Raw genomic sequence first — 12,918 nt, forward strand, 5'->3', positions numbered from 1 at the left:
TCTCTCCCCATGTCTGAGTGTGTGTCTCTCTCTCCACCACCCCACCCCTCCCCCCTTTCTGTTATTCCTCTCTCTCTGTCCATCTCTCTCTCTCCCCCTCTGCTCCCTGGGCCGGTGCTGGTTTAAAGGGCTGCCTGACTCTGTGTGCTCCCTCAGTGCTGGTCCTGCCCACGCCTCTGGCTATGTGTTGGCTCGCCTCCTCCCCTCCCCTCGCCCTCGCCCTCTCTTCTCTGCAGCAGCCATTCCCATTGACTCGCTCACTCACCGATCCGCCTGAAAACAGCAGGAGCGGCCGAACCCAGCCCGCCTCCGCTGCGAACCACCAATCAGCGCTCACCCTGCCCAAGCAGCCGGTTGTCAGTCACAGACACTGACCAATAACAGACGGGATCGCATTGAAAGCTTTGGCAGCCTGGAAGAAGCCACTGATCAATTTCCAATAACCCCAATGTCGGACATCTGCCATTTGGCGGAAATTTCTCATCCCTGTATTTTAAGTGAATTAAGACCTGTGTTAAAATGATGGACTCAGGACTGACACACAGACATGCTAAATCTTTGTAGAATAATTACCACAGTCCTTTCCACTTTCGGTCAGGAACAGATCACAGTTTTACACCAATCTCTGACTTGACAGCACGTTTCCAGCATTCACCGTTGTTCTTCCTGACTCTAAAAACACAGTTGTAAAAGAGCCTTCTGTTTCTTGTCTAGGAGCTCAGAACCATGGAAGTGAGCGGTTGGGACACATTTCTTACACGACTCAGGATTTACCCACACAGGATCTTTGCTGCTCGTGAAAAGAGACGAAAAAGACCCAAGTGCCCTTTGTCCTTCTCAGTGTTGCCCCTGAAGGACTGTGTCCAGGCTGAAGTTCTGTTCCTGCCGTACCATCCTCCCCCCAGATTGTCCTTTGAGCTCCAGCCAGGTGATGTTAAACACTCAGGTGGGAAGGACAAAAATCTACAACAATGTGTTGAAAACAAAGATGATTTATTTCAAATCTTTCAGCTGGAACCTCCAGCCCAGTTAGAGGGTTTATGAAAATCAGTAAAAACCCCAATTATCAGAATAGAAATTTACAGCACAGAAGGAAGCCATTCTGTCCATCATATGTGTGCCAGCTAAAATAAGAGCTACCCAGCCTGATCCCACTTTCCAGCCCTTGGTCTATAGCCCTGTAGGTTACAGCACCTCAAGTGTGTATCCAAGTATTGTTTTTTCAAATGTGATTAAGGTTTCTGCCTCTACCACCCTTTCAGGCAGTGAGTTCCAGACCCTCACCACCCTCTGGGTGAAATGATTTCTCCACTCCCCTCTAAATGCTTCTGTCAATTACTTTTAATCTATGCTTCCTTCTTATTGATCTCCAAGGGAAACAGCTCCTTCCTATTCAACCTGTCCAGGCCCCTCATCATTTTAGACACCTCAATTAAATCTCTCCTCGGCCTCCTCTGTTCCAACGAAAACAATCTGAGCCTCGTCAATCTTTCCTCATAGCTAAAATTCTCCATTCCTGGAAACATACTCATAAATCTCCCTTGTACCCTCTCTGGTGCAATCATACATTGGATGATCCATCTCAGCCTCCTCCTGAGGTCCCCAGCATCATCATCTTCAGCCAAACTGATTCACTCCACATGATATCAAGAAAAGGCTGAAGGCACTGGACAATACAAAGACTATGGGACTTGACAACATCTCGGCTGCAGTACTGAAGACTTGTGCTCCATTTCTGGCCCCGTCCCAAGCCAAGCTGTTCCAGAACAGATACAGCACTGGCATCTACCCAACAATGTGGAAAATTGCCCAGGTATGTCCCATCCACAAAAGGGACAAATCACATCTGGCCAATTACCGCCCCATCAGTCCATTCGCAACTATCAGCAAAGTGATGGAAGGTGTCATTGACAGTGCTATCAAGCAAAGACGGAGGTTGAGGGGGGACCTGATTGAGGTGTACAAAATCATGAGAGGTATAGACAGGGTGGATAGCAAGAGGCTTTTTCCCCAGAGTGGGGGATTCAATTACTAGAGGACACGAGTTCAAAGTGAAAGGGGAAAAGTTTAGGGGGGATATGCGTGGAAAGTTCTTTACGCAGAGGGTGGTGGGTGCCTGGAACGCGTTGCCAGCGGAGGTGGTAGATGCGGGCACGATGGCGTCTTTTAAGATGTATCTAGACAGATACATGAATGGGCAGGAAGAAAAGAGATACAGAACCTTAGAAAATAGGCGACATGTTTAGAGAGAGGATCTGGATCGGCGCAGGCTTGGAGGGCCGAAGGGCCTGTTCCTGTGCTGTAATTATCTTTGTTCTTTGTACCACTTAAACAGTAATAAGCTACTTATGATGTTCAATTTGGGTTTCACCAGGGCCACTTGGCTCCTGACCTCATTACAGCCTTGGTCAACCATAGACAAAAGAGCTGATCTCAAGCTGTGAGGCAAGAGTGATTACCCTGGATATCAGCATTTGACCAAGTGTGGTATCAAGGAGCCCTGGCCAAACTGAAGTCAATGGGAATCAAGGGGAAAACTCTCCACTGGTTGGAGTCATACTGAGCAAAAATGAAGATGATTGTGGTTGTTGGAGGCCAATCATCTCAGCCCCAGGACATGATTGCAGGAGTTCCTCAAGGTAATGTCTTAAACCCAACCATCTTCAGTTCAATGACCTTCCCATCATCATAAGGTCAGAAGTGAGGGTGTTCGCTGATGATTGTATGATCAGTACTATTCACAACTCCTCAGATACTGAAACAGTCCGTGTCCATATGCAGCAAGACCTGGACAACATTCAGGCTTGGGCTGCTAAGTGGTAAGTAACATTTGTGTCACACAAGTGCCAGGCAATGACCATCTCCAACAAGAGAGAATCTAGCCATCTCTCCTTGACATTGAACAGCATTACCGTTGCTGAATCCCCCACTGTCAACAGCCTGGAAGTTAGTATTGACCAGAAACTGAACTGGAGTAGCCATGTAAATACTGTGGCTACAAGAGCAGGTCAGAGACTGGGAATTTTGTAGCGAATCACTCACTTGCTGACTGTCGAATGCCTGTCCATCATCTACAAGGCACAAGTCAGGAGTGTGATGGAATACTCTCCACTTGCCTGGATGGGTGCAGCTCCAACAACACTCAAGAAGCTCAACACCATCCAGGACAAAGCAGCCCGCTTGATAGGCACCCCATCCATCACCGACGCACGGTGGCAGCAGTGTGTACCATCTACAAGATGCACTGCAACAATTCACCAAGGTTCCTTTGACAGCACCTTCTAAACCCGCGACCTCCATCACCTAGAAGGACAAGAGTAGCAGACGCATGAGAACACCACCACCTGCAAGTTCCCCTCCAAGCCACACACCATCCTGATTGGAACTAGATCGCCGTTCCTCATGGTCACTAGATCAAAATCCTGGAACTCCCTTCCTGAGAGCACTGTGGGTGTACCTACCCCACACGGACTGCACTGGTTCAAGAAGGCGGCTCACCACCACCTTCTCAAGGGCAATCTGGGATGGGCAATAAGTGCTGGCCTAACCAGTGATGCTCACATCCCATCAAATGTATGGTACAGCACCCTGTAATGTGGTGTCCGGAACTGTATGCAGTACTCTAGCTGTGGTCGAACTGGTATTTTATTCACATCTAGCATAACCTCCCTGATCTTGTAAAAAAGTGGAAAATGCTGGGAATACCGGCAGCTCTGGCACTATCTGTAGAGACAGAAACAGAGTTAACATTTCAGAATTGTAAACTTTCATCAACAGAAAATTCTGGAAATACTCCCTGTTCTTATATTCTATGCCTCAGCTAATAAAGGAAAGTATCCCGTTTGCATTCTTAACCACTTTATCTACCTGTCCTGCTACCTTCAGGGATCGGTACACATGCACTCCAAAGTCTCTCTGTTCCACTACACTTCTCAGTATTTCACCAGTAATATTGTATTTCTTTGTCTTGTTAACCTTCTCCAAATGCATTACCTCACACTTCTCAGAGATGAATTTTATTTGCCTCTTTTATGTCCACTGACCAGTCCATTGATATCTTCCTGCAGTCTACAGCTTTTTTCTTCATTATCAACCACACAACCAATTTTTGTATCATCTGCAAACTTCTTAATGTCTACATTATTCGTATATATAACGAAAAGCCAGCAGCCTAGTGCTGAACCCTGTGGAAACCCAACTGGAAAAAGGCATCCAGTCAGGATTCAGTCTGGATATGATTAATAGCAGCAATAACAGCAGAATCCAATCCCAGCAGTCACTTGTGAACTCGCCGGTGTCTCAGCAGATTGTTTGAATTAGAAAATCTCTTCCCACACACATAGCAGGTGAACGGCCTCTCCCCGGTGTGAACTCGCTGGTGTCTCAGCAGATTGCTTTTACTTTTAAATCTTTTTTCACAGTCAGAACATTTAAAACGTCTCTGATCAGTGTGAACAAGTTGGTGTTCAGTGAGGTGGGATGACTGGATGAATCCCTTCCGACACACAGAGCAGGTGAACGGTCTCTCCCCCGTGTGAAGCCGCTGGTGTCTCAGAAGGTGGCATAACTGAGTGAATTCCTTCCCGCACACAGCACAGGTGAACGGCCTCTCCCCAGTGTGAGTACGTTGGTGCTGCTGAAGCTGGTTTTTGCTTTTAAATCTCTTCTCACAGTCAGAACATTTAAACGGTCTCTTATCAGAGTGAACCCGCTGGTGTGACAGGAGGTTTGATAAAGCATTAAATCTCTTCCCACATTCAAGGCAGGTGAACGGCCTCTCTCCAGTGTGAACTTGTTGGTGTGTTTTGAGGTGGGATGACTGAGTGAATCCCTTCCCACACAAAGAGCAGGTGAACGGTCTCTCCCCAGTGTGACTGCGTCGATGAATTTCCAGAAGGGATGGGCAACTGAATCCCTTCCCACAGTCCCCACATTTCCACTGCTTCTCCATGGTGCGACCTGGAGAGACACAAGGATGATCAGTCGAAGCCTTGTCCATACACAGAACACATGCACTGTTTTTTCCCACTGTGAATGGTGTGATCAATTTTCAGACTGTGTAACTAGTGAAAGATCTTTCCATAGTCAGTGCACTGGAACATTCTTACTCGGGTGTGTGTGTGTGTGGGTGCTTGAAATCTTTTCCACAGACAGAACAGATAAACATTTCTCCTCCTTCCTGGTCACTGGGACCCTGAAGCCCCGCCCATTCGCGGTGTCGTCACCGACATGGGCACGCATGCGCTCTGCTCCCCGCTCAGCCAAGATGGCGGCCATTGACCTGGACCTGTTCCCGGGAAAAAGCCTCGGAGCAGCAAACGCGGGACCTGGATGTTCTTATTTAGAGCTTGCCGCCTACATCAGGTGTTTCTGAAGTTTCCTCGCCCACCCGCCGGCTCCGTTCCTCCCCTGCGCCCCGCCGACTCTCACCCGCTGCAAAAGCATCTTCAGCACTCAGACAACTCTGATCAAAGTGACACTGCGCATGCGCTAAATACGCTCCCTGCCCAGCTCCCATTTCTCCTCCATTCACAGACGCTCCCTGACCAGTCTCCAGTTCTCCATTCACAGACGCTCCCTGCCCAGCTCCCATTTCTCCTCCATTCACAGACGCTCCCTGCCCAGCTCCCATTTCTCCTCCATTCACAGACGCTCCCTGACCAGTCTCCAGTTCTCCTCCATTCACAGACGCTCCCTGCCCAGCTCCCATTTCTCCTCCATTCACAGACGCTCCCTGACCAGTCTCCAGTTCTCCTCCATTCACAGACGCTCCCTGCCCAGCTCCCATTTCTCCTCCATTCACAGACGCTCCCTGACCAGTCTCCAGTTCTCCTCCATTCACAGACGCTCCCTGCCCTGCTCCCATTTCTCCTCCATTGACAGACGCTCCCTGCCCTGCTCCCATTTCTCCTCCATTCACAGACGCTCCCTGACCAGTCTCCTGTTCTCCTCCATTCACAGACGCTCCCTGCCCTGCTCCCATTTCTCCTCCATTCACAGACGCTCCCTGACCAGTCTCCAGTTCTCCTCCATTCACAGACGCTCCCTGCCCAGCTCCCATTTCTCCTCCATTCACAGACGCTCCCTGACCAGTCTCCAGTTCTCCTCCATTCACAGACGCTCCCTGCCCAGCTCCCATTTCTCCTCCATTCACAGACGCTCCCTGACCAGTCTCCAGTTCTCCTCCATTCACAGACGCTCCCTGCCCAGCTCCCATTTCTCCTCCATTCACAGACGCTCCCTGACCAGTCTCCAGTTCTCCTCCATTCACAGACGCTCCCTGCCCTGCTCCCATTTCTCCTCCATTGACAGACGCTCCCTGCCCTGCTCCCATTTCTCCTCCATTCACAGACGCTCCCTGACCAGTCTCCAGTTCTCCTCCATTCACAGACGCTCCCTGCCCTGCTCCCATTTCTTCTCCATTTACAGACACTCCCTGACCAGTCTCCAGTTCTCCTCCATTTACAGACGCTCCCTGACCAGTCTGCAGTTCTCCATTCACAGACGCTCCCTTCCCTGCTCCCATTTCTCTTCCATTTACAGACGCTCCCTGCCCTGCTCCCATTTCTCCTCCATTCACAGACGCTCCCTGCCCTGCTCCCATTTCTCCTCCATTCACAGACGCTCCCTGACCAGTCTCCCGTTCTCCTCCATTCACAGACGCTCCCTGCCCTGCTCCCATTTCTTCTCCATTTACAGACACTCCCTGACCAGTCTCCAGTTCTCCTCCATTCACAGACGCTCCCTGCCCAGCTCCCATTTCTCCTCCATTCACAGACGCTCCCTGACCAGTCTCCAGTTCTCCTCCATTCACAGACGCTCCCTGCCCTGCTCCCATTTCTCCTCCATTGACAGACGCTCCCTGCCCAGCTCCCATTTCTCCTCCATTCACAGACGCTCCCTGCCCAGCTCCCATTTCTCCTCCATTCACAGACGCTCCCTGACCAGTCTCCAGTTCTCCTCCATTCACAGACGCTCCCTGCCCTGCTCCCATTTCTTCTCCATTTACAGACACTCCCTGACCAGTCTCCAGTTCTCCTCCATTTACAGACGCTCCCTGACCAGTCTGCAGTTCTCCATTCACAGACGCTCCCTTCCCTGCTCCCATTTCTCTTCCATTTACAGACGCTCCCTGCCCTGCTCCCATTTCTCCTCCATTCACAGACGCTCCCTGCCCTGCTCCCATTTCTCCTCCATTCACAGACGCTCCCTGACCAGTCTCCCGTTCTCCTCCATTCACAGACGCTCCCTGCCCTGCTCCCATTTCTCCTCCATTCACAGACGCTCCCTGACCAGTCTCCAGTTCTCCTCCATTCACAGACGCTCCCTGCCCTGCTCCCATTTCTTCTCCATTTTCAGACACTCCCTGCCCTGCTCCCATTTCTTCTCCATTTACAGACACTCCCTGACCAGTCTCCAGTTCTCCTCCATTTACAGACGCTCCCTGACCAGTCTGCAGTTCTCCATTCACAGACGCTCCCTTCCCTGCTCCCATTTCTCCTCCATTCACAGACGCTCCCTGCCCTGCTCCCATTTCTCCTCCATTCACAGACGCTCCCTGCCCTGCTCCCATTTCTCCTCCATTCACAGACGCTCCCTGACCAGTCTCCCGTTCTCCTCCATTCACAGACGCTCCCTGCCCTGCTCCCATTTCTCCTCCATTCACAGACGCTCCCTGACCAGTCTCCAGTTCTCCTCCATTCACAGACGCTCCCTGCCCTGCTCCCATTTCTTCTCCATTTACAGACGCTCCCTGACCAATCTCCCGTTCTCCGCCATTTACAGACACTCCCTGACCAGTCCAATTCTCCTCCATTTACAGACGCTCCCTGACCAGTCACCAGTTCACCATTCACAGACGCTCCCTGCCCTGTTCCCATTTCTCCTCCATTTACAGATGCTCCCTGACCAGTCTCCCGTTCTCCTCCATTTACAGACACTCCCTGACCAGTCTCCAGTTCTCCGCCATTTACAGACACTCCCTGACCAGTCTCCAATTCTCCTCCAATTACAGACGCTCCCCGAGAATTTCCAGCTCTTGCGATTCCTCCCAGAGTTTGCCGCTTACACTGCACTTTCAGGCCAGGGTGAACCCAGGTGCCCGCCCCCCGGTTTATTCTCCCGCCTCCTCCACACCTCTTACCTGGCAGCTCAATGCCCAGGTGATTGATGAGAGTTCCGGACCAATAGGAAGACTGGAGGACGGAGCGGACGGCTCGTTTCTGCATCCAATCGCAGTGAGTGAGGGGCGGGGTTTATGGCACCAAGTAGGCGGGGCTGAGCCCGGATCTCCCTCATTGGCTGAAACTGCATCATTTTGTAACCTGATTTCTCTTCAACTCCAAGAGCAAACTGGCCCTTTCTGTTGGGGATTGAAACGAATGAAAACCTGGGGTGCGGAGCAAACATTGCAACATTTGTTAGTGAAATGGGTTAATTTAGGACAGTCAGCAGGGATTATTTCAGGAAATAACACAGCGTGGTGATAGTTTATTTTGGAACTCTTCTCTTAAAGAATAGTGTCAATTAGTGCAAGGATTCACAGGCTGTTTAATGCTCCTTTAAGCTGATCTGTTGGTCAGTATTTAACTGAGTGAGTTTCATAGACTCATAGAAAGTTTACGACACAGAAAGAGGCCACTTGGCCCATCATGTCTGCATTGGCCGAGAAACAAGCCACCCAGCCTAATCCCACCTTGCATCATTTGGTCCATATCTATGCAAGTGGCAGCACTTGAGGTGCATATCCAGGCACCTTTTAAATGAGTTGATGGTTTCTGCCTCTACTACCCTTTCAGGCAGTGAGTTCCAGACTCCCACTACCCTCTGGGTGAAAACTTTTGATGAGTTCCCACAACTCACACAATGGGGGTGGACAGCCACAGACACTGGACAGACCTATCCTGCCTAAGATCAACCCACAGTGAGCTGGAGAGCCGTCTCCATTCACCAGGACTGTCTGGAGTGGGGTAGCTGACTCAGAGGTGGGAATGCTAACAGGAATTAAGTATTTATTAATAATCCTCAAACCTACAAGTATCACACAACTGACTGACTCTCTTGCTTTTTATATCCACTCCATTGTCTAAATAAGTCTTGATTTTATCTTCCACAGCTGAATGTTGGCACTTAACGTCATCTAGCCAGTGCCTCTATCCTCTCCCAAACTCATGTTAATCACTGGAATTCTCTTCCCCAGAGAGCAGTGGAGGCTGATTCACTGAATGTAATCAAGTCTGAGGGAGACAGATTTTTGATCTACAAGGAAGTCAAGGGTTTGGGGGTATGGGGTTGGGGGGGTGGTGTGGGGGGAGGCAGGCAAGTGCAGTTAAGGCCACAATCAGATCAGCCATGATGATGGCCTACTCCTATTTCTTATATTCCTATGTTCTTGAACCTGTCCTCATCCTCTCAGAATCAAATCATTCTGACCCATGCCCAGAATAATCCTTACTCTGGAAATGAATGATGTCAGTTTCTTATTGATTGTGCATTCCGAATCTAATTAAGCCACTCCAATGTTCATTTGAATTCAGTTTGCATTGAGGTTAATTGTGGACCATCACGCCTGCTTTTGTTTCCGTCTTATCTTCCTGTTCAGTCTGGTTTTGTTCGCATGAACTGTCTGTGGTCAGAATTCAGTTAAGGGACCTGTCCAGCTGCATGTATTGTCTCAGGGGAACTTGACTGTACCCCCAGTGCCTGCGTTAGTCATTCAGTCATTGTTTAATACTCAACTTGTATTGAAGAAGAACATTTATTTTCCAGCAGGAATGGTGTGAAGGTTTGGGCACCAAACCACAGGAAAGATAAATCGGCCTTGGAGATGAGACAGAACAGATTCACTAGGATAGACCAGGTTAATTTGTATTCCTTTGGAATGATAAAGGTGAGTGTAGATACAGAGAAACTATTTCCTCTGCTAGGGAATCCAGAACAAGGAGGCACAGAGCTTAGAGTGAAATCAGGAATAACATGTTCACACAAAAGGTGGTGGAAATCTGGATCAATCTCACTAAAAGGCTGTGGATGCTGGGGGTGGGGGGGGGTCACTGAAATTCTCAAGGCATGAATCAATAGATTCTTGTCAGGTAAAGATCGCAAAGGAAATGGATCAAAGGCAGGAAAATAGAGTTTGACTGCAAATCAGCCATGATCTAATAGAATGGTGCAGCAGGCTCAAGGGGGCTGAATGACCATTCCCGTTCCGATATTCTTGCTGCAGTCCCTCCAGCAATGACTATCCCAGGGAGGGGGCAGTTTGTGATGTCCCTGTGGGGGCTAGTGTGTTCAGTGTCTGACCCTGATCCGACTGAGATGGAGCTGAAGTGAAATTAAATCAACTGAATGGAAATATGTGAGCCCCACAGACATTAATGTTTTGAATAAGGAAAGCAAACTGCCGTCCTCCCAGACAACTTTAAAAACAGATCTTAATTTAAACGTGTAAATGATCCTTAAAGGGACAGTAATCTTCATCTCTGTGGTTGGCAGTCAAAGGGACAGACAGAATTAAAGACAGAGTATCCCTCTGTGATGAGCGAGGCAGTTTGTTAAAACAAAGTGTGCAAGATCAATTCACTCAGACAAGCACCAACATTGAAAAGACTAGCTGGTTCACGCTGGCAAAAGATCTTTTAAATGTTCGAAAAATTAGAAGAGTTTAAAAAGCCAAATAAAAACACAATCTACAGGTAAATTAAACCACTCACTCAAGGGACAGACTGTTCACCTGCTCTGCCTGTGGGAAATAAATTACTCATTTATCCAACCTACTGAGACACCAGCGAGTTCATATGTGACTACAAAACTGCGGGGAGGCCGCGCCCCGGCCACCTGCCGCAGGGATGAGAATGTTGCTGAAGGGCTTCAGGCTCTGATAAAGGTCCACCGGTGAATCCCCTCTGTGTTCTGCCGCATGGCAGCTGGGGTAGGCCTGAGGCCCCATGTTTACCCTGCGGTGATAGGCCTGGGGGAGTGGGATCATTGACTGCCATCTTGGGCAGGGCGGGGTCTTGGGCATGTGCGGCCATCTTGGTGAGGACACAGAGAGTGGGCAGGGCTTCAGGGTCCCAGTGACCAGGAGAGAAAATCATTGACTCATTGATTTGATTCTCACTCTGCAACACAGGGGCTGGAGAACTGAACCCAGACAGAGTAGAGGGAGGGAGAAAACTGGCAGTGGAGGAAAGAGATGGTGCGATGGGTTTGGATTTCAGCACAGGGAGAAGGGAGAGTGTGTGGGACGGGGATTTACAGCTTTGGGGGAACAAGAGAGGAAAAAATGTTCCGTAGAAACTAGAATTGTCTGTTTAGAATTTCTATCCTGGACTGACAGTGAAGACTTTTGTAAACTTCTTTTACAGTGTAATAGAAGAGGAGGATTTGCACACAGGAAACTAAAAGCAAACATCATATCAAGATCAGACAGAGTCACTTGATTCATCAGGACCTGCATGACATCGGCCTTTGAATGTGGAAGGAGAAATGTTTGTCTGTTCTGTCTTTGGGAAAATAAAATCAGACATCAGTGTGACTGGAAAAGCACCGAGACACACACACCCGAGTGAGAGTGTTCCAGTGCACTGACTGTGGAAAGAGCTTTAACCAGTTACACAGCCTGATAAACCAATGACATTGGGGAGAAACTGCATACCTGTGCGTGGACAAGGCTTCAACTTTTCATCCAACCTGGAGCGGCACAAGGACCCCCGCACCGCAGAGAAACCGTGGAAATGTGGGGACTGTGGGAAGGGATTCAATTACCCATCCCAGCTGGAAATTCATCGATGCAGTCACACCGGGGAGAGGTCATTCACCTGCTCTGTATGTGGGAAGGGATTCACCCATTCATATAACCTTCTGACACACCAGTGAGTTCACACTGCGCCATGTGTGGGAAGGGATTTACTCATTTATCCAACCCGCTGAATCACCAGCGCGTTCACAAGTGACTGTAAGGGTTGGATTCTGCTGTTATTGCTGCTGTTAATCACATCCACCACTGAACCATGTGCATTCTGACATTCTTGATTCATTGCTGAGGTTTCATATTCCGATATCTGTGAAAATAATCAGCTTTGGTTTAAACACCTTGCTGTAGATTTTTGTCTTTCCCACCTTGAGTGTTTAGCATCACTTGGCTGGAGCTCAGAAAGGACAATCTGAGGGAGGATCGTACGGCAGGAACAGAATTTCAGTCTGAACACAGTCCGTCAGGGGCACACTGAGAGGGACAAACGGCACTTTGGTCTTTCTCATCTCTACACTGATCGCAATATCCCCATGTGGGTTAATCCTGAAGTGTGTATGAAATGTGTCCCAGACGCTGTCTTCCATGGTTCAGAGCTCCTGGGCTCGGAACAGAAGGCTCCTTTTACAACTGTGTTTAGAGTCAGGAAGAACGACGGTGAATGCTGGAAACATGCTGTCAAATCAGAGATTGGTGTAAAACTGTGATCTGTTCCTGACTGAAGGTGAAACGGCAGGTTTAAGATTCCAATATAAAAATGGTTCTTAATAATTCTGCAAAGATTTAACATGTTAGTGTGACAGTCCTGAGATGAACATTTTTAGGCAGGTGTTAATTTATTTAATCAAATCCTGTGTTACGTCCGAGGCGGGAGGAGTGCACTGTTAATTCAATCCCATCTCTCCACAGATCAGAACTTATATGTAAACTTTCCCACTTACCAAAACTGTCAATCAAATACTCTATTTTTCCTCCCGAATAAAGCACACCAACCAGGTTTCTTTAATAAACAACAAAACTATCCGTTTATCATAAACCAAGTCTTAACCAATAATGAAGTAAACATATGCACAAAGTGAATTATTTATCCTAGCCCTCACGCATACACTCACAACCGGCTAACTGGAAACAAAAGGATTTTTTGTTTACAGCTGTTATAAAGAAAT

General features: G+C 48.7%; 1 protein-coding gene across 1 annotated transcript; it reads right to left on the bottom strand.

Moving 5' to 3' along the window:
* Positions 1–213: 213 nt before the first annotated feature.
* Positions 214–8,588, bottom strand: LOC137348924 (zinc finger protein 34-like). The gene is made up of 2 exons (XM_068014170.1): positions 8,144–8,588; positions 214–4,959 (listed from the first exon to the last, which is right to left on the bottom strand). The coding sequence occupies exons 1-2, from the start codon at positions 8,226–8,228 to the stop codon at positions 4,277–4,279; spliced, it is 768 nt and encodes a 255-aa protein (XP_067870271.1). The 5' UTR covers positions 8,229–8,588; the 3' UTR covers positions 214–4,276.
* Between the last annotated feature and the right edge of the window lie 4,330 nt (positions 8,589–12,918).

The sequence above is a fragment of the Heterodontus francisci genome, chromosome 34, assembly GCF_036365525.1.
Source record: "Heterodontus francisci isolate sHetFra1 chromosome 34, sHetFra1.hap1, whole genome shotgun sequence".
Lineage (NCBI taxonomy): Eukaryota > Metazoa > Chordata > Chondrichthyes > Heterodontiformes > Heterodontidae > Heterodontus > Heterodontus francisci.